The sequence below is a fragment of the Oncorhynchus keta genome, chromosome 37 (assembly GCF_023373465.1).
Source record: "Oncorhynchus keta strain PuntledgeMale-10-30-2019 chromosome 37, Oket_V2, whole genome shotgun sequence".
NCBI classification, from domain to species: Eukaryota; Metazoa; Chordata; class Actinopteri; order Salmoniformes; family Salmonidae; genus Oncorhynchus; species Oncorhynchus keta.
This window is the reverse complement of record NC_068457.1, coordinates 5,970,623-5,997,101: the sequence shown is the minus strand read 5'-3', so window position 1 is coordinate 5,997,101 and position 26,479 is coordinate 5,970,623. Positions and strand designations below refer to the sequence as shown.

At 42.9% G+C, this 26,479-nt stretch overlaps 1 protein-coding gene across 1 annotated transcript in view; it reads left to right on the top strand.

The window, feature by feature from the left end:
- The window catches only part of cckbra (cholecystokinin B receptor a), a 47,128-nt gene extending 20,966 nt beyond the window's left edge, over positions 1–26,162 (top strand). The window contains exons 3-5 of the mRNA XM_035755275.2: positions 15,951–16,212; positions 19,741–19,868; positions 20,267–26,162. Coding sequence (XP_035611168.1) covers positions 15,951–16,212; positions 19,741–19,868; positions 20,267–20,832 — 956 coding nt within the window. The 3' untranslated portion in view covers positions 20,833–26,162. The remainder of the gene's footprint in view (positions 1–15,950; positions 16,213–19,740; positions 19,869–20,266) is intronic.
- The last annotated feature ends 317 nt before the right edge of the window (positions 26,163–26,479 follow it).

Genomic DNA, 26,479 nt, shown 5'->3' with positions numbered 1-26,479 from the left:
GGGATGCCACTTTAATTACTATGTTATCTCCTGTTTCGCTGGTTGTTCTTTCCCTTATGATGCCTTGTGACCCTGCTCTACCAAACATTTTACTAACATGGCGATGTTTAGCATATGAGTGTCTTCCGTCTTTTTACTCCAATAACCAATTCATTACATATTGTATCAACACAGAACACTCACATTTACACGATTTAGTGATTGTTTCAAATGTGGCTTGATACAAAGTGAGACTATTTGTAAACATAATTTGTGCTCTCGCTCATACCATGCCAATTTTAATATGTTACTTAATCCACTGATGATTCCCATAAGGATTATTCAACCCCAAAATCTGCCAAGGAGCAGGGTTGAATCAAGCTCTCTGACCTCACCAAGGCAGTCAAGCACCCAAGCTAACTGGCTAAAGTTGGCTAGCCCGTTACGGCTGAGTGTTCCGCTAGCAGAACGTTTCGACAACATCCAGTGAAATTGCAGAGCGCAAAATTTGTTAAAAAATTATTCAAAATATAACTTTCATACAATCACAAGTGCAATATACCAAATTAAAGCTTAACTTCTTGTTACCTTGTCACCGTGTCAGATTTCAAAAAGGCTTTACGGCGAAAGCAAACCATGCTATTATCTGAGGACAGCACCCCATCAAACAAACACATGACAATCATATTTCAACCCGCCAGGCGCAACACAAAACTCAGAAATAACGACATAATTCATGCCTTACCTTTGAAGATCTTCTTCTGTTGGCACTCCAATATGTCCCATAAACATCACAAATGGTCTTTTGTTCGATTAATTCCGTCGTTATATCCCCAAAATGTCCATTTATTTGGCATGTTTGATTCAGAAAAACACTGGTTCCAACTCATCCAACATGACTACACATTATCTAATAAGTTACCTGTAATCTTGGTCCAAACATTTCAAACAACTTTTCTAATACAACTTTAGGTATTTTATACCGTAAATAATCGATCAAATTTAAGACCGAATAAACCATGTTCAATAGTGGATAAAATGAAAGTGGAGCGAGCGCTTGGTCGCACGCCCCAAACACAACAGCACACTAGACTCGACCCTCATTCTGAATAGCCATACTTCTTTATTACTCAAAAGAAAAACATCAACCAATTTCTAAAGACTGTTGACATCTAGTGGAAGCCCTAGGAACAACCAAAAGCCTCAGAAATCTGGATTCCCATAGAAAGCCTCGATAGTTTGTCCTCGGGGTTTCACACGCCAAATAAGTTCTGTTATACTCACAGACGTAATTGTAACAGTTTTAGAAACTTTAGAGTGTTTCCTATCCAAATCTACCAATTATATGCAAATCCTAGCTTCTGGGCCTGAGTAGCAGGCAGTTTGGGCACGCTTTTCATCTGGACGTGAAAATACCGCCCCCTATCCCAAAACAGGCTAGCTTGCAAGCTACTTCCAGACATAAACAAGAAAATACATCCTCGCTCTGACAATTCTATTCACCCCAGCAGAGCTGGTTAGACTTTTTCCATGTTATTCAAAGCGTTGGTGACTAACTGCGCTGCGCTGCTGTCAATAATTTAATTACGTTATTTTCCCTAACGTTTGCTGTCAACTGCCATATTCAGCGGGAGTTGACCGCTCATAAATTCTTCAGTTATTCTGCACTCTGGCGAATTTACAAAGCACCCTATCTAACAATGTCCAATGAGAATGTACAACGACTATACCATTTAGCTATGCTAAAAAGGATGTGAATAGTTTATATAATAGCAAGTTTGATGCATTGATATGCTATGCAGTTCATAAGGATAGCGTAACCAACAAATTTGCCAGCCAACATTTAATTAACCCTTGTGTAGTCTTAGCATTCTGTATACTCCCCTTGTCCTAAGGGTAAAAGATGACCCGCCTTCACTAAACCCCTAGAATAAATCAGCTTAATTTAAATTTTAACCCCAAATCTATTTTGCATGAAGAAACATGTAATTTATCTCAAACTTTTTGAATATCTGCGTTTACCCTCCTCACAATGCAGAAAGACAGCATTTTAATCAGTGGACACCACTCGTTTTTATTCCAACATACCTGTCATAATTATTATTACTAAAGGCACTGCATAGGTGTAAACATTATTTGTTTTGAAAGAGACAGCACTTGTATAGCCTAGGAAAGCGGCAGAAATGTGCAAAAATTAGTTTTGAATGCATTTTATTGAAGGGAAACAATAACAGTGTAAACCCCAGTGTAAACCTCAGAAATCAAAAATGACCCTAAGACAATCGTTGTACCCTGGTGGTGTACAGCTTTCATGGAAATATGGAAAAAAGGCGATGTTTCACTTTTTCTAATGTTGGGGTCACTCTAGGAAAAGTCATCAAATTTCAAGTTGAAAATATATAATTTAGGGGGTTTTCTCTGCTGTCAAACATAGTGGCGTACAGTTGAAGTTGGAAGTTTACATACACTTAGGTTGGAGTCATTAAAACTAGTTTTTCAACCACTCCACAAATTTCTTGTTAACAAACTATAGTTTTGGCAAGTCGGTTAGGACTTCTACTTTGTGCATGACACAAGCAATTTTTCCAACAATTGTTTACAGACAGATTATTTCACTTATAATTCACTGTATCACTATTCCAGTGGGTCAGAAATGTACATTCACTAAGTTGACTGTGCCTTTAAACAGCTTGGAAAATTCCAGAAAAGCTTTAGAAGCTTCTGATAGGCTAATTGACATCATTTGAGTCAATTGGATGTGTACCTGTGGATGTATTTCAAAGCCTACCTTCAAACTCAGTGCCTCTTTGCTTGACATCATGAGAAAATCGAATTAAATCCACCAATACAATTGTTAAATTTTGAGCCTATTTGGTTTAGCCACAGAAAAAGGGAGCAACTTTCCCACTAGCCATGATTGGCTGAGATAATGACTGGGCTGGACATGTCGAGAGATGAGTTCGATTTGGTCTGCCACACGTCTGTGTATTTGAGCTGGTCAGTATGTGTAGGCAATCCTGTCAAACTCGGCTTTAAAAAATATATCACATAGTAGAACTGCATAAGTGTTGCTCTACACTTTCTGGAGGACCGAGTTTTGAAATCAGTGGAATTAGAGTAGTGTATGATAGCTAAGGAGATGGATAAAACACCTGTCTCCGGATTACATCTTCAAACTAAGGGCAACCATGGCATCAGTGATAGAGAGCGAGAAGTGTCCAGCCATGTATACGGGTAATATAGTCTAGCTAGCTACATTTTCAGATATTACACGTTTCTAATTTTGTCAGAAAGTTGTTTTTTCATTTCAAGTTGTATACGTTAGCTAGCTTGCTAGCTAACATTACGTGTATGAGCTGTGTAGTAATATTATTCGTATCTCGGAGCCATTTGTTTGGCTCGGTATAGCCTAATGTTAGCAAGCAAACATTGAACCTGGTTGGTTAGCTACCTGCAGATTCATGCAGGGTTGTCATGAATTGGGATTATGGTTCATTGTTTAGCTAGCTAGCTACATGTCATAACAAAAGACTCCACTATGCTGTAACGGCGTTCTTCGTTTGTCGAAAGAGAGTCGGACCGAAATGCAGCGTGGTGGTTACTCATGTCTTTAATGAAACTATCGCGATACATGAAATAACTTAATACAAAACAACAAACGGAACGTGAAATCTAATTACAGCCTATCTGGTGAACACTACACGGAGACAGCAACAATCACCCACGAAATACAAAGTGAAACCCAGGCTACCTAAATACGGTTCCCCATCAGAGACAACAAGAATCACCTGACTCTGATTGAGAACCGCCTCAGGCAGCCAAGCCTATACTAGACACACCCCTAATCAACCACAATCCCAATGCCTACAAAACCCCCAATACGACAATACAATAACCCCATGTCACACCCTGGCCTGAACAAATAATTAATGAAAACACAAAATACTAAGACCAAGGCGTGACAGAACCCCCCCCTAAGGTGCGGACTCCCGGACGCACCTCAAAACCATAGGGAGGGTCCGGGTGGGCGTCTGTCCATGGTGGCTGTTCCGGCTAGGGACGTGGACCCCACTCTATTAATGTCCTAGTTCCTCCCCTTCACGTCCTGGGATAATCCACCCTCGCCGCCGACCATGGCCTAATAGTCCTCACCCAGAACCCCACTGAACTGAGGGGCAGCTCGTGACTGAGGGGCAGCTCGGGACTGAGGGGCAGCTCGGGATTGAGGGGCAGCTCGGGACTGAGGGGCAGCTCGGGACAGAGGGGCAGCTCGGGACAGAGGGGCAGCTCGGGACTGAGGGGCAGCTCGGGACTGAGGGGCAGCTCGGGACTGAGGGGCAGCTCGGGACAGAGGGGCAGCTCGGGACAGAGGGGCAGCTCGGGACTGAGGGGCAGCTCGGAACTGAGGGGCAGCCCGGAACTGAGGGGCAGCTCGGAACTGAGGGGCAGCTCGGAACTGAGGGGCAGCCCGGAACTGAGGGGCAGCTCGGGACTGAGGGGCAGCCCGGAACTGAGGGGCAGCCCGGAACTGAGGGGCAGCCCGGAACTGAGGGGAAGCCCAGTACTGAGAGAAAGCCCAGTACTGAGAGGAAGCCCAGTACTGAGAGGAAGCCCAGTACTGAGATGAAGCTCAGGTAGGTAGCCGGCTCCGGTAGATCCTGGCTGGCTGGCGGATCTGGAAGATTCTGGTTGACTAGCAGATCTGGACGATTCTGGTTGACTGGCAGATCTGGAAGAGACTGGTTGACTGGCAGATCTGGAAGAGACTGGTTGACTGGCAGATCTGGAAGAATCTGGTTGACTGGAAGATCTAGAAGATCATGGCTGACTGGCGGATCTAGCTGCTCTATGCAGACTGACAGCTCTGACTGCTCCATGCAGGCTGACAGCTCTGACTGCTCCATGCAGGCTGGCAGCACCTTGTAGACTGGCAGCTCATTGCAGACTAGCAGCTCCTTGCAGACTGGCAGCTCTGGCTGCTTCATGCAGACTTGACAGCTCAGGCTGCTTCATACAGACTGACAGCTCTGGCTGCTTCATACAGACTGACAGCTCTGGCTGCTTCATGCAGACTGACAGCTCTGGCTGCTTCATGCAGACTGAAAGCTTTGGCTGCTTCATGCAGACTGACAGCTCTGGCTGCTTCATACAGACTGACAGCTCTTACTGCTCCATGCAGGCTGGCAGCACCTTGCAGACTGGCAGCTCCTTGCAGACTGGCAGCTCTGGCTGCTTCATGCAGACTGACAGCTCAGGCTGCTCCGAACAGGCAGGAGGCTCCGGCAGCGCTGTAGAGGAGGAAGGCTCTGATAGCGCTGAACAGGCGGGAGACTCCGACAGCGCAGGAGGGAAGGAAGGCTCTGATAGCTCTGAACAGACAGGAGACTCCTGCAGCGCTGTAGAGGAGGAAGGCTCTGATAGCGCTGAACAGACAGGAGACTCCAGCAGCGCAGGAGGGAAGGAAGGCTCTGATAGCGCTGAACAGACAGGAGACTCCGACAGCACAGGAGAGGCGAGGCGCACTGTCGGACTGGTGCGTGGTGCTGGAACTGGTGGTACTGGATCGATGACACGCACAGGAAGCCTGGTGCGGGGAGCTGCTACCGGAGGACTGGTGTGTAGAGGTGGCTCTGGATAGACCGGACCGTGCAGGCGCACTGGAACTCTTGAGCACTGAGCCTGCCCAAGCTTACCTGGCTCGATGCCCACTCTAGCCCTGCCAATAGGAAGAGCTGGTATGTGCCGCACCGGGCTATGCTCCCGCACTGAAAACACTGTGCGCTCCATAGCATAACACGGTGCCTGCCCCGCGCAGGTCTCCTACCTGGCATAACTATTCTCCCTTCTAGCCTCCCCCCAATAATTTTTTTGGGCTGCTTTTCCGGTTTCCTTGCCAACCGTGTTCCCTCGTATCGTCGGCTCCTATCTCCGGCTGCCTCTGCTCTCCTTAGTGCCTCCACCTGTTCCCATGGGAGGCGATCTCTTCCGGCCAATATCTCCTCCCAAGTGTAACAACCTTTACCATCCAACACGTCTTCCCATGTCCATTCTCCAAATAATTCATCCTCCCTTTGCTGCTCCAGCTGTCGCTGCCTGTTAAAACCAGCGCCTCTCCGTTTTTTCCGGCGTCGATTCGCCTGTAGCCCTCTTCGCACTGCTGAAGCGAATCCCAGGCGGACGCCTGCACTCTCTCTGGGTCGGCCGCCCACCTGTCGATTTCTTCCCACGTCGTATAATCCATGCCTCTACCGTCCATAACGTCCTCCTTTCGATCCTGCCAGTTTACACACTGCTCGGTCTGTGAGTGGTGGGTGTTTCTGTAACGACATTTGTCTGTTGAATGAAGAGAGTCAGACCGAAATGCAGCGTGTAGGTTACTCATTACTTTAATGAAAGTATCGCGGTACATGAAATAACTGATATAAGAAAACAACAACGAAACGTGAAACTAATTACAGCCTATCTGGTGACTACAACACAGAGACAGGAACAAACACCCACAAAATACAACGCGAACTCAGGCTACCTAAATACGGTTCCCAATCCGAGACAACGAGAATCACCTGACTCCAATTGAGAATCGCTTCAGGCAGCCAAGCCTAACTAGACACACCCCTAATCATACACAATCCCAATTAATACAAACCCCAATACGAAACACAACATATAAACCCATGTCACACCCTGGCCTACCCAAACATATAACAAAAACACAAAATACAATGACCAAGGCGTGACAGCTGCCTTGTTTCATTCTGAAATAATCAAGAATAACTGTTTGATTTTAGACCCTCTAATCCCCATTCCCTGTGACTCTGATTCTGTAGCCTATCATATTAGTTCAGAATTGAGCAAAAATCTCCATTAATCATTCATCCTGTAAACTCATTGCTTTACCCTGGTTATTTTGAAATAAATCCTCTTTGTTTTATAAAATATCAGTCTCGAAGAATGCATTGCCTTTTTATTTTAAGAACTTAATTGCCTTCAGAATAATACATTAGCCATAGTTTATAATTGTAACTATTTTATAGTTTCTTGCTGACTTCGAGCAAGTGGTGCCCCGTTCGAGCAAGTGGTACTATGATTTCATAGTAATAAGTGTACACCCGTGCTTAGATTCTGGTGGGCCGCCTCCTAAATTGCTGCTGTGATCTCCCGCCGCCTAAAAAACTGCTGTGTGCATGAAAGTACTCTCCTCCCTATCCCCTGTAATTCATAGGCCATTTAAATTCTATTGCATTGGAATGGCAACCTCTGTTTTTGGGCATAATATATTATTTTAAAAATTGAAACAGTAGTGGGCGTGGATATAAACATTAAGGGCCCTCAGAGTGTGGTGTCAGGAAAATAACCTCACACTCAACGTCAACAAAACTAAGGAGATGATTGTGGACTTCAGGAAACAGCAGAGGGAACACCCCCCTATCCACATCGATGGAACAGTAGTGGAGAGGGTAGTAAGTTTTAAGTTCCTCGGCATACACATCACAGACAAACTGAATTGGTCCACCCACACAGACAGCATCGTGAAGAAGGCGCAGCAGCGCCTCTTCAACCTGAGGAGGCTGAAGAAATTTGGCTTGTCACCAAAAGCACTCACAAACTTCTACAGATGCACAATCGAGAGCATCCTGTAGGGCTGTATCACCATCTGGTACAGCAACTGCTCCGCCCACAACCGTAAGGCGTTCCAGAGGGTAGTGAGGTCTGCACAACGCATCACCGGGGGCAAACTACATTTACATTTAAGTCATTTAGCAGACGCTCTTATCCAGAGCGACTTACAAATTGGTGCATTCACCTTATGACATCCAGTGGAACAGCCACTTTACAATAGTGCATCTAAATCTTTTAAGGGGGGGTGAGAAGGAACTACTTGCCCTCCAGGACACCTACACCACCCGATGTCACAGGAAGGCCATAAAGATCATCAAGGACAACAACCACCCGAGCCACTGCCTGTTCACCCCGCTATCATCCAGAAGGCGAGGTCAGTACAGGTGCATCAAAGCTGGGACCGAGAGACTGAAAAACAGCTTCTATCTCAAGGCCATCAGACATTAAACAGCCACCACTAACATTGAGTGGCTGCTGCCAACACACTGACTCAACTCCAGCCACTTTAATAATGGGAATTGATGGGAAATGATGTCAAATATATCACTAGCCATTTTAAACAGTGCTACCTAATATAATGTTTACATACCCTACATTATTCATCTCATATGTATATGTATATACTGTACTCTATATCATCTACTGCATCTTTATGTAATACATGTATCACTAGCCACTTTAACTATGCCACTTTGTTTACATACTTATCTCATATGTATATACTGCACTCAATACCATCTACTGCAGGGGTGTCAAACTCATTTCGCATCGTGGGCCACATACGGCCTAGGGAGATGTCAAGTGGGCCGGACCATTAAAATTATACCATACTCTGCTATAAATAACCAAAATATCATGTCTTTCCTTTGTTTTGGTGTAAAGAAGCACAAGAACATTAGGAAAATATTGACATTTTATGAACTATCCTTTTACAAACATTTCATGAAACACCTCATATTTCCTTAGACAAATGTGCAATTTACTTTTATCATTCACAAATATGCATTGCAACTGATCCCACTGATTGTACAAAGGCACAAAACTTTAATTGGTACTGAAAAATATAGTAATGCACTTTAAGATTAAATGAGACTTTTAAAGAAAGGAATTTTTAAACCACTTACACATACGCATATAAAATCTAAATGTAATCCCTGCGTACACCTTACAAACTAAGGAGAGTGATTTTAAATGTGTAATGAAGAAAGTGTTCGCCTGTCCTGTAAATCTGTAAACTTCATACATGAAACATACATACACATACAATACATACTGAACATTTATGGAGTTGTATGAACAGTAGAATTCCATCACACAACTTTTGTTTTGAAGCTGCTGACTAACATTAAAGTGCACATTTTTTAAATCACCACAGTAAGGATTCATCTTCACAGAGCTGTATTCTTTCAATGCAAACAGTATCTAAGGCAGCATTTTAAAGGTGTTAGTCTAGTCTGGACTTGTATTTGGATAACGACATTTTGGCTAATGAGGGTGTAGCGGAGAGGTAGAGACCAAGGTATTAACAACGTCGTAACAAGCAGCAGATGGCGCATTGATACCGTCTGCTGTTTTCAGTCTGTCTCAGTGATGCGGCTTGTCTTCTACTCTGATGGAAAGAGTAGCGGATAATCCATGAATTGCAGTGAATTAAAAATATTAATTCCATGTCTTTTATGCATTTTTTTCCACTTTCAAATGATCCTGCGGGCCTGATCGAACCTCCTTGGGGGCCGGTTCCGGCCCGCGGGCCGTATGTTTGACACCCCTGATCTACTGTATCTTGCCTATGCCGCTCTGTACCATCACTCACTCATATATCTTTATGTACATATTCTTTATCCCCTTACACTTGTGTCTATAAGGTAGTAGTTTTGGAATTGTTAGCTAGATTACTTGTTGGTTATTACTGCATTGTCAGAACTAGAAGCACAAGCATTTCGCTACACTCGCATTAACATCTGCTAACCATGTGTATGTGACAAATACAATTTGATTTGATTTGATTTAAGATCAAGGCATGCTTGAAGTTGGGTTTTAATTATGTTTATTGAGCATTCTTTTTCTGCTAACTATACTGTTTTCTGCAAGAAAGAGTTGTTTGGGTGTTTAATGTTTCCGGACAAAACAATACATGAACAGTAATCTTCATGCTTTGTTTTATTTTAGGATTATTAGAATAATCACTTGCCTATATCCTTAGTTTCACCCAGTTGAATATATCCCCTCCTCCCTGATTAGGTGCCCAGTCGGCGGTCATGCATGATTCATACTCTAGTCCTTAATAGGCTCCACAATTGTATTGTTTGATTCTATTGCATTGGGACTTGGACAAATCATATTATTCTGATATTGAATCTTGGTGGACATGGTGTTGACCACTATGGTCAATGTTTACTTGAAGGTAGTGCTTTAATTAATGGAGATTATTGAATAAGCCTACCTCCGCAACTAAATATAGTGCCCATTATTGATTTATTTGAGTAAGTATGGTTCCAATAAGAAACCTGCATTATCTATAGTTTTCATTGGGGCCAATTCCGACCCAACTTAACCGTGCATAAATGGAACGTATTTCCCCTTTTATGCAGTTCTCTCTATACGTATTCTGATTTAAGCATGAGATTAGCATGCTATTCACCCATTATTTGTTTGGGGTGGAGATCGAATAAATTAAGGTGTAGCTGAGTTGTGTCTACAGATATGCCCTATTCTGACCTTGATTACATTTCATCATAATTTCACCACATGTGGGGTGGTATACAGAAGATATCCATATTATGGCAAGAACAGCTCAAATATCCAAAGATAAAGGACAGTCCATCATTACTTTAAGACATGATGGTCAGTCAATACAGAAAATTTCAAGAACCGGGCACTATGATGAAACTGGCTTTCATGAGGACCGCCATAGGAAAGGAAGACCAAGAGTTACCTCTGCTACAGAGGATAAGTTCATTAGAGTTAACTGCACCTCAGATTGCAGCCCAAATAAATGCTTCACATAGTTCAAGTAACAGACACATCAATTGTTCAGAGGAGACTGTGATTCATTCCTTCATGGTCAAATTACTGCAAAGAAACCACTTCTAAAGCACACCAGTAAGAAGAAGAGATTTGATTTGGCCAAGAAACACGATCAGGCTTTTTTGGGACTGCACTTGAAGAAACTTTCAAATTGACTAACCTTCATGTCTTAAAGTAATCATGGACTGTCATTTCTCTTTGCTTATTTGAGCTGTTCTTAATATATTGCCATATTATGGACATGGTCTTTTACCAAACGGGGCTATCTTCTGTATACCAACCCTACCTTGTCACAACACAACTGATTGGTTTCGAACGCATTAAGAAGGAAAGAAATTCCACTAATTCACTTTTAACAAGGCACATCTGTTAATAGAAATGCATTCCAGGTGACTAACTCATGAGACTGGTTGAGAGACTGCCAAGAGTGTGCAAAGCTGTCATCAAGGTAAAAGTTTAACACTTTTTTGGTTACTACATCATTCCATACATGTTATTTCATAGTTTCGATGTATTCACTATTATTCTACAACGTAGAAAATAGTCAAAATAAACAAACCCTGTAATGAGTAGGTGTGTCAACTTTTGACTGGTAATCAAATCAAGTCAATTCATATATTATTGGTCACACACATGGTTAGCAGATGTTATTGTGGGTGTAGCGTGATTCTTGTGCTTCTAGTTCTGACAGTGCAGCAATATCTAACAAGTAATCTCACAATTCCACAACAACTACCTAATACATAGAAATCTAAGTAAAGGGATGGAATAAGAATATGTACATATGCATGTATGGATGGGCCATGACCGACCGGAATAGACAAGATGCAATAGATGGTATAAAATACAGTATATACATCTGGAATGAGAATTGCAAGATACTATGTAAACATCATTATTAAATTGGCATTAATAAAGTGACTAGAGTGTCAAATGATTTCAACTCTGTATGTAGGCAGCAGCCTCTCTGTTTTAGTGATAGCTGTTTAATTAACAGTTTGATTGCCTTAGATAGAAGTTATTTTTCAGTCTCTCGGTCCCAGCTTTGATACAACTGCACTGACCTCACCTTCTGGATGGCAGCGGGGTGAACAGCCAGTGGCTCGGGTGGTTGTTGTCCTTGATGATCTTTTTGGCCTTCCTGTGACATCGGTTGCTGTAGGTGTCCTGGAGGGCAGGCAGTTTTCCCCCTGTGATGCCTTGTTTAGACCGCACCACCCTCTGGAGAGCCCTGCCGTTGTGGGTGGTGCAGTTGCCGTACCAGGCCCGACAGGATGCTCTCAATTGTGCATCTGTAGAAGTTTGTGAGGGCGATAGTTAAATTCTTCAACACACTGTCTGTGTGGGTGGACCGTTTCAGTTTGTCCGTGATGTGTACGCCAAGGAACTTGAAACATTCCACCTGCTACACTGCGGTCCCGTCAATGTGGATAGTGGGGTGCTCCCGCTGCTGTTTCCTGAAGTCCACGATCATCTCCATTGTTTTGTTGACGTTGAGTGGGAGGTTGTTACTACCATAGTGTCGTCTGCCAACATAATGATCCAGTTGGAGGCGTGCATGGCCATGCAGTCATCAGCAAACAGGAAGTACAGGAGGGGACTGAGCATGCACCCTTGTGGGCCCTCAGTGTTGAGGATCAGCGAAGTGGAGATGTTGTTTCCTACCTTCAACTCCTGGGGGCGGCCCATCAGGAAGTCCAGGACCCAATCGCACTGGGCGGGTTGAGACCCAGGGCCTCAAGCTTAATGATGAGCTTGGAGGGTACTATGGTGTTGAATGCTGAGCTGTAGTCAATGAACAGCATTCTTACATAGGTATTCCTCTTGTCCAGATGGGATAGGGCAGTGTACAGTGTGATGGCGATTGCATCGTCTGTGGACCTATTGGGGCAGTATGCAAATTGCAGTGGGTCTAGAGGGGCAGGTAAGGTGGAGGTGATATGATCCTTGACTAGTCTCTCAAAACAGTTCATGATGACAGAAGTGAGTGCTATGGGGCGATAGTCATTCAGTTCAGTTACCGTTGCCTTATTGGGTACAGGAACAATGGTGGCCCTCTTGAAGCATTACATTTACATTACATTTAAGTCATTTAGGCAAGCACCAATAGTTCTTCCCGGCTGTATGTAATAACACTTAAGATTTTCTGGGCAAACAATGTAAGAAATAATACATAAAAAAATACTACACAGTTTCCTAAGGACTAGAAGCGACTACCCTCTCTGTTGGCGCCATCTTTTATGACTTTTATGACTCCTGTACACACTAAAGCATATGTATCTACTATGTTGTTAACTAAGTTATTACTGTGTTAATTACATAGTAGTAAGGGCAACTTAATATAAAGTGTTACTTAGATCATTTTCTTGGGCTTGCCTAGAGTGCCAGATTCGCGGGTTTGCATTTTTGGGAGTATCCCATTGGTTCCGATGTGCCAAGAAAGTACAATTAAGCACAGCTTACTATTTGAACCCAGGTCTCTAGCAAAGTGATGATACAGATGCTGCAGATGCTTAAACATGGGTGGAAATAGAACAAAAGAAGACCTTTCCTCCAAAGTCCAAGTCAAACTTCTACCTGTAGCTAATTGAATTTAGTTGACTTATTGAAGGCGATTCTGTGTGTCTCATTGAATGTGATCAGTTTGCTGCAGGAACAACAGGAACTGCAAACTGGACTGGAGCGGCAAAAACCACTCAAACTGGATAGTTTTATCTCGATCTCTACATTCAAAGACTAAATCATGGACACACTTACTGACATTGTGGCTGCTTAGCACACAATGTATTGTTGTCTCTACCTTTTTTGCACTTTGTGCTGTTGTCTGTGACCAACAATGTTTGTACCATGTTTGTGCTGCTGCCATGTTGTGTTGCTATCATGCTATCTTGTCATGTGTCGCTGCCATGCTGTGCTGTTGTCTTATGTCTCTCTTTAGGAAGTGTTGTGATGTCTCTCTTGTCATGGTGTGTGTTTTGCAGGAGGCATTTTGCCTTTTGGTAGGCCGTCATTGTAAATAAAATACAAATCTTATTAACTAGTTAAATAAAGGTTAAATAAAAAATTCAGACGTGTAAATTAATTCCCTGTAAGAGATTAAAGCCATACTATTGTACTGTATGCTGACTTAAAATGTAATTTGAGCACAGAGCAGATAGCTTTACAATCTTCACTTCAGAGGGATAGAGTAGAATTCTATTATCTTAGCATGGAGCGCACGTTGCATATAGTGCTTAGAAAAATATACTGCCAAGTGCTCACTATAAAGCTGGGGTTTCCAAACCTCAAGAGGGTCAAATTGTCTGTCTGTCTGTCTGTATTAGCCTATGAAATGAATGCCTCTGTGGATGCAGCCTTCTGCTGATCAGAGAAGTGTAGTGCGAAAACAAAGCATTTCTGTGATTGTGAAATAGAGTATGAGTTGTCATGACTCTCACTCCTGGGTGAGAATCAACGATAGCCCCCCCTCTCTCCCACCAAAGAGGAAGAGGGGGAGTGGGGCCGGTTATATGACTTTAACAACCAGTTGTAAACTTTCTCTCTCTGGACCTTCAGTATGTAGAAGTCCAAAATGATTTGTGTGTAGAGAAAGACTCATGTTAAAAACTTTAGCATCAAAAGATTTGACGATGGAACATTAGTTTTGAAATCCAAACTTTTGGGAGGTTCAGTGGAGATTCAAACAATAATCATGTCAGATAATTAATTATTCTGTGATCATCATATAACGGAAACATTGTAACTTTCACAATGTATATGTCAGAGTTACATCTAAATGTTATAAAACATATATGATTCAATATAAAACTATTTGTGAGAAGATTACATTTTGATTTTAGCCTTCTAAATTACATCATTGTTTCTCATGTAAAGTTTTACGCAGTCAGTAATCACGCCGACGTGAGCACAGACATTATGCCAAAAGGATGGCACTCCCCTTTTGCCAGAGTGCTTACTAAGGACTCATATCAAAATTGACATCAGACCCGTACATTGCTGAGACGTACAATCGTATATATATACATTGCAATTGTTTTCGAATGAGCGGTCGTTCGTGTGCAAAGTATTAATTCTCATGAGCATAGCTTCCACATGTATGCACCAGCCTACTCAGTCTGTCCTGCTCTCTTTATCTTGCCCCTCCCTTTCATTATGTAACAAGCCGTCATACTGGGTTAGTCCACTAGGGACTTTTCATTGCATTATGTTACTAATCAACCTGTAATCTATCCTGTGTGTTTATGTAATTCTGTATGATTAGTTAGTTAGTTATAAATACATAATGAAGCCAATTTGTGTATCGCTGAATGATCATTTAGACTAGAGTTCGTGCAGATTTGCAGTCAACAACATTTAGAATGAGACTGATATGAGGTAATAATTAATGGATGACTGGTATGGTAATGGTATATTCTGTCAAATTCTTGAGTTAATTCGGGAAACGTTAACTCATTAAACAAACTTTTTCCGTAGTGCCCCAAGTTACAATTGAGTTTATTGTTACATGATTCATTTAATCACGTAATCATTAACATAGTTAATTGATTTGCTAAAATAGATGTCATCACATTAATGATAGTCACGTCACGACAGAGGTGGGTCTGGTGTTAAAGTTGTGGATGTTTCTAAGGAGGGAGGATTAGTGGGTGGAATATATTAGAGCGAGTCTCAGGTGCTGGGTAATGGCTGCCGGTTTAGTGCAGGTACAGTATGCCTTTATTAATGCTATTCATCTTCACTGCTGACTCCTTGTCTGACTGCAGACCGATTGAGTGCACTCCCTCAGTGCAGCTTCATACATATTTATGTAGGCAAACACAGTTTGGGTTGAAGATTTTCACGAAAGGATTTTCATTCAAGTTTGAAACCAATTACAAGGGTGTCCTATGGTATTATAATGCGCTTCAGAGGTCTAACATTGAGCAGGACAGAACGACAATGGCGTGATTCCATCAGTGTGAGACTATTTGTCTGGAATGTAATGTACTTTGTGTCTTTACTTAATGATAAGCTAAAGAGGTTTCACCATTTGTCTTCACTTTTTTGGTGGCATACTTGCATCTCTCTGATGTGTCAAGCCTGCTCAAATATATAGAAGGTGTGTATCACCTGGTAATATAGTATTTGTTTTCATTCAAATATGTTTTCTGCTTAATTGAACTTGCCTTGCTCAATGGTGATAAAAGTTTAAACCCTGTACATCTGGCACTCCAGACAGAAAGAAAATAAAACAAGTACTATTTGAACCCAGGTCTGATCACTGTTGATACTGTCATTTTAATCTCTCTCTTATTGACCCCTCCGCCTTCCCTGCGTTCCCATAGCGCTCTCCGTCAGCATCTCCACCTTCAGCCTGGTCGCCATTGCGACCGAGAGGTACAGCGCCATCTGCAACCCACTGAAGTCGCGGGCATGGCAGACTCGTTCCCACGCCTACCGGGTCATCGCTGCCATCTGGGTGTTGTCGTTGGTCATGATGGTGCCCTACCCAGTGTTCAGCCACCTGAAGTCCTTCCCCAAACCCGACCGAACTACGGGCCACATGTGCCGCCTGGAATGGCCAAGCGGTGGGGTAGAACAGACGTGGTGAGTGAGTTTCTGACTGGAGACCTCTAGTGCAGTGGTCAGAACAGGCTTCTGACTGGTCCCTTAGATAAGTTCCTGACACTAATTGTCAGTTCTCGTGTGGTAGTTTCAAAGTAAGCAGGCATCAATGGAAGATAGATTGCCAGTCCCTTGTACAAAAAAGTATCTTGGGTTTGTTCGGTTTGTTTTTATGTTTGATTGCTTATATTGAATAGATTTATTTCAAAATAAAGATTTTCTGATCAGGGAAACAATGAGGCATTTTATGCTATTTTCAATATATTTCCACTGACATTACATTTGCCCAAAAGTAAAGTCTTCCCTTTTCACCCTGCAAGACTGAACAGAATTGTCATAGCCAGACATTTAGGAGCACCGCAGCAACATTATTGCAAAGAAATTCTATTTTAGGATTGACTCAGGGCTAGGGAAGCAGTTTTAGAAGGTACCCTTCCTGTAGGCTCATCCTGACATGACCCTTCAGCATGACAATGCCACCAGCCATACTGCTCGCTTTGTGCGTGATTTCCTGCAAGACAGGAATGTCAGTGTTCTGCCATGGCCAGCGAAGAGCCCGGATCTCAATCCCATTGAGCACGTCTGGGACCTGTTGGATCGGAGGGTGAGGGCTAGGGCTATTTCCCCCAGAAATGTCTGGGAACTTGCAGGTGCCTTGGTGGAAGAGTGGGGTAACATCTCACAGCAAGAACTGGCAAATCTGGTGCAGTCCATGAGGAGGAGATGCACTGCAGTACTTAATGCAGCTGGTGGCCACACCAGATACTAACTGTTACTTTTGATTTGGACTCTCCCTTTGTTCAGGGACACATTATTCCCTTTCTGTTAGTCGCATGTCTGTGGAACTTGTTCAGTTTATGTCTCAGTTGTTTAATCTTATGTTCATACAAATATTTAAACATGTTAAGTTTGCTGAAAATAAACACAGTTGACAGTGAGATGACATTTATTTTTTGCTGAGTTTAGTTGTTCACTGATTGTGGCCTGTCAGAACCTCCCACCCCTCCCCCAGACTATACTTATTTTTATTTTACACTACAACCGCAAGAGTCCTTTGGGGATATACAGTGTATTCGGAAAGTATTCCGACCTCTTGACCTTTTCCACATTTTGTTACATTACAACCTTATTCAAAAATCTATTAAATCATTTTTCTTCCCCTCATCAATCTACACAAAACCCCATAATAACAAAGCACTGTATGAATGCAAAACCCTAATTTTTTTCAAATCTATAAATAAAAAACATAACAAGCCATTTACATAAGTTTTCAGACCCATTTCTCAGTATTTTGTTGAAGCACCTTTGGCAGCGATTTCAGCCTCGTCTTTTTGGGAATGATGCTACAAACTTGGCACACCTGTATGAGGAGTTTCTCCCATTCTTCACGGGAGATCCTTTCAAGCTCTGATGTTGGATGGGGAGAGTCGCTATGCAGCTATTTTCAGGTTGCTCCAGGGATGTTCGGTCGGGTTCAAGTCCGGGCTCTGGTTGTGCCACTCAAGGACATTCCAAGACTTGTCCCGAAGCCACTTCTGCATTGTCTTGGCTGTGTGCTTAGGGTCCTTGTCCTGTTGGAAGGTGAACCGTCACATCTTTCCCTCGATCCTGACTAGTGTCCCAATCCCTGCCACTGAAAAACATCCCCACAGCATGATGCTGCCACCACCATGCTTCAGCGTAGTTATGGTGCCAGGTTTAGTTCAGATGTGGCATTCAGGCCAAAGACTTCAATCTTGGTTTCATCAGCCAGAGAACCTTGTTTCTCATGGTCTGAGAGTCCTTTAGGTGCCTTTTGGCAAACTCCAAGCTGGCTGTCATGTGCCTTTTACTGAGGAGTGGCTTCCATCTAGCCACTCTACCACAAAGCCTCATTGGTGGAGTGCTGCAGAGATGGTTGTCCTTCTGGAAGGTTCTCCCATCTCCACAGAGGAACTCTGGAGATCTGTCAGAGTGACCATCGGTTTCTTGGTCACCTCCCTGACCAAGGCCCTTCTCCCCGATTATTCAGTTCGGCCAGGTGGCCGAACTTCTTCCATTTCAGAATGATTGAGGCCACTGTGCTCTTGGGGATCTTCAAAGCTGCAGAAATGTTTTGGTATCCTTCCGCAGATCTGTGCCTCAACACAATCCTGTCTCGGGGATCTACAGACAATTCCTTTGACCTCATGACTTGGCTTTTGCTCTAACATAAACTGTCAACTGTGGGACCTTATATAGACAGGTGTGTGCCTTTCCAAATCATGTCCAGTCCATTGAAATTACCACAAGTGGACTCCAATCAAGTTGCAGAAACATCTTAAGGATGATGAATGGAAACAGGATGCATCTGAGCTCAATTTTGAGTCTCTGAATATTATGTTTTTATATACTTTATGGAGTATTGTGTGTAGATTGATGAGGATTTTTTTGTTTTTAATCCATTTAACAATAAGGCCGTAACATAACAACATGTGGAAAAAGGAAATGGGTCTGAGGAAGGGGCCACTCTCTTTACAGTGGCAGGTAAAATCATTTTAATCAGATTTTTATTATAATGTGTATTGATATTTTAAAAATTATGAAAGCAGCGGTGACAGTAGATGTCATTGACAAGCACACAAAATATAATACCTATAATTTTTAGTTACTACATTATACTTCAGAAAAGACGCTATTGAAACACAACTTGTACTTACTTTTGTACTTTGGTGACCTATTTGAGGCTGAGCATCTTGGTGTAATGGCTAAGGTGTTGGACTGACAGCCACGGGGACTGTGGGTCCATTACGGGCTACTCCCCAAATTGGCTATTAAATCAGAGTGTGTAATTATGATTATGCTTACAAATGATGCCAGCCATGAAGAATCCTCAAATAATGTGAAACAGAAATATTAGTGTAGCACCTGTTCCTCGCTCCCTTCCATGTTCCTCTCTGACGATAGAGAATCAGGATCAAAGACTAAACAAAAAGATGAACCGAAACCTCTAACCTCTATTTACTTCCTCTCTGTATGTCCCTGCTTCCTGTCACCTTGTGTCCCCCCACCCCTGATATGTGACCCACTATCAAACAGAGTACTGATGAAAAGCTTTGAGTATCATAGGCTGCATTAATGAATGAATGAATGAATGAGAGCCTAACCTGCTGCAAAGGCTGATGGGAGATGAAAAAGGAACCATCCATGGAGGATGTTCAGAGGAAAACACCCACGCACCCATTAGAATTTCACACAACACAAAATAAGGGCTTCCTCTCTACTAATTCTCAAAGTGTTTAGAAGGAACAATAGTGGATTTGTTATTTTTTTTGTATACGGCCAAGTTGATAGCATCTGGATGATGTAAAGATAATTGGTAAAATGTTAATGACCACCTTAGAAATATTATGCAATTTTATGACCACAATGATCAAAGTCACTTTTTTCTCTTCCTGTCTGGCTTCTTGTCCCTCTTTCCCTCCTTCTTTCTCTCTCTTTCTTCCCTCTTTCTCTCATTTTCCCTATTTTCCCTCTCTCCTTTCTTCTCAGGTACATGCTGTTGCTTTTAATCTTGTTCTTCATCCCTGGGGTGGTAATGATCGTTGCCTATGGACTCATCTCCAGAGAGCTGTGCCGGGGGATGAAGTTTGAGCTGGACCAAAACAGAGAGAGCAGTGGTGAGACTCCTACACCACATGTATCATCCTGTTGTGGATTTGATTGAACATCTCATTTGTTTCTTACAAATTGAAAGTTACACAAGTGAAGTTGAGGTTTTGGGTTAGGGATTGGGGTTTTGAAATAGGGTTGTGCTGTGTAGGAAGCAATGAGAGCAAGGACTAGGTTTAGGGTTTTTAAAACCGGAAATAATAAGGCTAACAGGGTAAGGGTTTTGCATTCATACAGTAACTTTGTTTTCATAAGGCCTATTTGTTCGTGAATGCATGTTCCCCACAATGCAGGCTTACGTCATCAACTCTTTGCTTATGCTATTATTAGTCATGTACTCTTTCTTCAACCTACACACTTACACCCAATTTAGACCCACTTACAGACTTCCATGTACATTCCACAGCACTGAAGAACGGAGTAAACACCACCGTGACCAACGACACGGACGATGATGGCTGCTACATCCAGATGCCGAAGAAGCCTTTGTCCATGGAGCTGTCTACCCTCACCACCCCTACTCCGGCCCCTCCCAAACCCAGAGTGTCCACTGAGCACCCTCGAAGCAATAGCTCGGAGGCTAAACTCTTGGCCAAGAAGCGCGTGATCCGCATGCTCATCGTCACTGCCGTCCTCTTCTTCCTCTGCTGGATGCCCCTGTACACGGCCAACACGTGGAAGGCTTTCCACATCAGCTCAGCCCACCGGCTCCTCTCGGGGGCACCCATCTCGTTCATCCACCTGTTGAGCTACACATCGGCGTGCGTTAACCCCGTTATCTATTGTTTTATGAATACACGCTTCCGCAAGGCGTTGATCACCACCTTTGCCCACTGCCGTCCGCCCTGCTGTCGGCGCCGCCGGGGGAGGCGGGGCGGCAGGGATGATGAGATGACAGTGACAGGGACTATTGGTCCTTCGTCCATGTCCAAGATCAGCTATACCACAGTGAGCACCGCGGGGACCTACTGATTATTTGTTAAGGGGAATAGGGGTACAGTGTCCACATTAGGACAGCCTCAGTCTCAGCAGGACTTCTTCCTAATATGGACCCTGTATAGGGGGAACACAGGGGGCTGTAGCATTGGGTACACAGGTAGTTGTGACCAACCGACAGAATGCTTGGGCGTTTCTTTGCTTGTTTGCTCCTATCTGATTAGCTGCAGGTGTTTATGCTCTTTGTGGAATACTTTATTGACTGTCAAGTGTCTGTGGTCTACACTGGGCATCATAAATATTCAACCCCTTTGGATTTCTTCACATTTTATTGTGATACATACTGGGATTAAAATTGATTTAATTGACCTTTTTGCCAACGATCTACACAAAACCCTCACAGAACATTTTTTTTTAAAGATTAATGAAAATAAAAAAAGTATTCACCCCCCTGAGTCAACACGTTACAAACATCTTTAGCAGCGATTACAGTTATGAGTAATCTTGGGTAAGTCTCTAAGTGCTTTGTACATCGGGATTGTACAATATTTGCCTATTATTCTTTTCAGAATTCTTCAAGCTCTGTCAAGATTTTGGGGATCATGACTAGACAGCAATTTAAAGTTTTGCCATACATTTTCAAGCAGATTTAAGTCAAAACTGTAGCTTGGCCACTCAGGGAAATTCACTGTCATCATGGCAAGCAACTCCAGTGTCGATTGGGCCTTGTGTTGTAGGTTATTGTCCCGCTGAAAGGTGAATTCCTCTCCCAGTATCTGGTTTAAAGCAGACTTAAGAAGGTTTTCCTCTTGGATTCTGCCTGTGCTCAGCTCCGTCCCATTTATTTTCGTCTTTGCCAATATCAAGCGTGCGTATAGGATAATGCAGCCGACACCATCGTTGAAAATAAGGCGTCAGTTCGTCAACGATAAGTTGTGTTCGATGTACCCCAAACATAAGGCTTTGCATTTAGGCCAAAAAGTGTATTCCTTTGCCCTGTTTCTTTGCAGTATTACTTTCGTGCCTTGTTGCATACATATGCATGTTTTATTCTGTATATGTTGTACTCTTCTTTTCACGCTGTCATTCAGGTCATTATTGTGGAGTCACTACAATGTTGTTGTACCTTCCCCAGTTTTCGCCATTTAACTCTGTAGCTGTTCTAAAATCACTCATGTCCCCATGGTGACATCCTTGAGCAGTTTTCTTCCTGTTATGCAGCTCAGTTCAGAAGGACGACTGTACCTTTGATAATTTCTGCGTGGTTTAATACATCATCAACAGCACAATTATTCACTTTTTTTGTTTTATTTGATTTATTTAACCAGGCAAGTCAGTTAAGAACAAATTCTTATTTACAATGACCGCCTACCAAAAGGCGAAAGGCTTCCTGTGGAGACAGGGAATTAAAATTTAAACATTTTAAAATAGGACAAAATGCATGTCACGACAAGCGAGACAACACAACACTATATACAGAGAGACCTAAGACGACAACATAGTATGGCAGCAACACATGACAACACAGCATGGTAGCAACACAACATGGTAGCAACACAACATGCAGCAGCACAACATGGTAGCAGCACAAAACATGATACAAACATTATTGCGCACAGACAACAAAGGGCAAGAAGGTAGAGACAACAAAAAATCACGCAAAGGAGCCACAACTCTCAGTAAGTGTCCATGAATGAGTCTTTGAATGAAGAGATTGAGATAAAACTGTTTGTTGCAGCTCGTTCCAGTCGCAAGCTGCAGCAACCTGAAAAGACGAGTGAACCAGGGATGTGTGTGCTTTGGGGACTTTAACAGAATGTGACCGGCAGAATGGGTGTTGTATGTGGTGGATGAGCTATGATATGCGCTGAGAGAAGGACAATGTACCGTCTAGCCGTACTCCCAAGTATTTGTATGAGGTGACTACCTCAAGCTCTAAACCCTCAGAGGTAGTAATCATACCTGTGGGGAGAGGGGCATTCTTCTTACCAAACCACATGACCTTTGTTTTAGTGGTGTTCAGAACAAGGTTAAGGGCAGAGAAAGGTTGCTGTACACTAAGAAAGCTTTGTTGTAGAGCGTTTAACACAAAATCTGAGGAGGGGCCAGCTGAGACTAAGACTATATCATCTGCATATAAATGGATGAGAGAGCTTCCTACTGCCTGAGCTATGTTGTTGATGTAAATTGAGAAGAGCGTGGCGCCTAGGATCGAGCCTTGGTGTACTCCCTTGGTGACAGGCAGTGGCAGAGACAACAGATGTTCTGACTTTATACACTACACTCTTTGAGAGAACTTGATTATAAGCTTAACGCTTAAATGTCCGATTTGTTTTTGTTACCCATCTATCAATCACTGCCCTTCTTTATGATGCTTTCAAAAAGCTCCCTGGTCTTTGAAGTTGAATCTGTGCTAAATTCAGTACTTGACTGAGTGCCATATGTTGTATGTATGGGAGCCAGAGGAATGGGTAGTCATTAAAAAATGTCAACCCCTATTATTTCATACAGTTAGTCCATATATTTTACTGCTGAACGTATTTAGGCTTGCCTAAAGAAAGGGGGTGAAAATGTATGCAACAACAACTATCTTAGTTATTTCGTTGTATTAATTTGTACACATCTGTAGATGTATCTTTTCACTTTGACGTTATGGAGTATTTTGTGTAGATGAAAGACAAACAAATTACAATTAATGCCACAAAATGTGAAAAAATCCCAGGGTGAATACTTATGATACCCACTGTATGTGTGGTTTATTTATAGGACTGATTATCTGAACCTATAAGGTATTTCAAATACAAAATGGAATGTTGATATCATATATAGTGCTGTATATGTCATGTAAATGTTTTTTGTGTTACTGTATCACACAATGAGGAAAAGATAGCATAAGGCCGCGTCCACTGAGTACACAAAACATTGTGTATGTGTGCCATTCAGAATGTGAATGGGCGAGACAAAAGATTTAAGTGCCTTTTAATTGAGTGTGTCAAGAACTGCAACGCTGCTGGGTTTCTCACACTCAATAGTTTCCCGTGTGCATCAAGAATGGTCCACCACTCAAAGGACATCTAGGCAACTTGACACAACTGTGGGAAACATTGGAGTCAACATGGGCCAGCATCCCTGTGGAATGCTTTCAATACTTTGTAGACTCGAGGGTGTTCTGAGGGCAAAAGGAGTTGCGACTCAATATTAGGAAGTTATCCTCAATATTATATCGTTTGAGTGTTGAAGTTGCCTGATGACTCATCCTGAATTTAATTTAGCTGCTCGATCGCTGAACCTACTACCCATGAGGTTGTTTGTGCTGACGTGAATATATGTGTAGACCCAAACCCATCAGTTTTTGGGGGCCAACCAGAACGGATTGAATGTGTTCGCATTCAAGAAGGCAAAATCCAGACTCTTCGTTGAGAAGAAACTTTAGTGGGTGTGGCATTTGGCCGGAGATGTGGATGGGTAGCCAAGCAAAGCCTACCGGAATTGTACAGCCTACTGGAAATGTACAGTACATGTTAAAAACTAGTTGGAAATACAATAATTACACAATAGCACATTTTATTTCAACACAAATTGAATTGTAAAAAAAACGTTGTTTTGTTTTTTACCCCCTATTTCTCCCAATTACGATCTTGTCCCATCGCTGCAACTCCCCAACGGGCTCGGGAAAGGTGAAGGTCGAGTCATACATGCTCCAAACCATGACCCGCCTAAGCACGCTGCTTAACACCCACCTGCTTAACCTGGAAGGTAGCTGCATCAATGTGTCGGAGGAAACACTGTTCAACTGACGACTGAAGTTGGCCTGCAGGCGCCCAGCCCACCACAAGGATGAGCCAAGTAAAGGCCCCTTGGCCAAACCCTCCCCTAACCTGGACAACCCCGGTTGCGCAACTCGCGGGGGCCCCGAATTGTAAAACGCTTGTTTGGAGTGCAGTTTTTTTCTCCCTAAATAATGTATTGGAAAGAGGTTATCAGGTCCTTTCAAATACATGGAACATGTTACAATTGCAAAACGTGTAAATCTTGCGTAAAATGTAATGTATGGCTGTTTCCCACAAGACAGTTATTACCTCCTCTGAAATGCTGTTGAAGATTTTTATTGAGGGAAGGTACCACAGCCAGAGTATATCTACCATCCTCACGTTGAACATATGAAAAACCATGTTGAACCTGCTGTAGCAAGTATTTGCCTTGTTATTTTTTTGGTCAGGAGGGAAACTACTGCTAAAAATATGTAGCAATGCACCTGTTTGCGCAGTACATTTCAGTACATTTCAGTACATTTCAGTACATTTCAGTACATTTCAGTACATTTCAGTACAGTATTTCAGATCCATCCATGTATTATGTGATTGGCCTGTAGCAAGTAGAAGGTGAACTTGCTCTTTGCTCAATGGTGTTCTGGCTACAAATGGTACTATAAGGGCACAAGGCGAGACCCAGATGCAGACACAGGAGGCAGATGGTTAGAGTCCAAGATGTTTCTTGTCAATCCAAAAGGGGTTGGCAAGGAGAGAATGGTCGTGGACAGGCAAAAGGTCAAAACCAGTTCAGAGTTCCAGAAGGTACAGAATGGCAGGCAGGCTCAAGGTCAGGGCAGGCAGAATGGTCAGGCAGGCGGGAATGGAGTCCAGAAAAAAAGGCAAAGGTCAAAACCCGGGAGGACTAGAAAAAAAGAATCGAAAAGCAGGAGCGTGGGAAAAACACGCTGGTTGACTTGAACAACACAGGGATAAATACACCAGGGAAAATAAGCGACACCTGGAGGGGGTGGAGACAATCACAAGGACAGGTGAGACAGATCAGGGCGTGACAGGTACAGAATAGTTGTTTTAGTCCAAGTCACCCTTCATGCTTGAGTTTCTCTGCCGTGTACTCGGCGTGCCTTTTGCGGGATGTCCGGACTCACCAGCCGTAGCAGAGCCAAATTGATCACTATAGATGAACGGCTGTATTTTGGAGAGCGTAGCAATGCGTATCTCATTGCTTCCTCATCTTAAAATGGTTTACAAATAGCTGTGTACTGATCTCTCGCTGTATTATTGACTGTGCCGTGGTAAAGACTAAATCCTCCTCTTAATGTGTGGTAATACACTGTGCAATCCAACAATCCACAATGTGGCAAAGAACTGACACCGTTTGAATTATGCTGTTTTATGGTGTCCAACCCCATGAAATCAGAAATGCACAGAAACTGTCTACAGAAGGCCACACACAAAGGCATGCTTATTTATTTCCACACACACACACACACACACACACACACACACACACACACACACACACACACACACACACACACACACACACACACACACACACACACACACACACACACACACACACACACACACACACAGGATCAGCGCTAAATCCTATGCAGGATTATACAATCATACAATTTCAATGCCCCCACTGTTTCACCTTACTTTTTCTACCTTTAGGAAATTAAAATAGACCTCTTTCCGTGTCCTAACCTTACCCCCCACCACCGGACCTTTTCTCTCTCAGCAGAGAGGTGCTGAATATATGAACGGCAAATAGAGACACTGCTGTGATATGCTTATGGTCCACGTTCGTTAACGGGATGTCACAGAGACCTTGGGGGATTATTTGACACCAATGGGCACATGCATACACTCGCACATACCTTGTAATAGACTTTGCTCAGTCG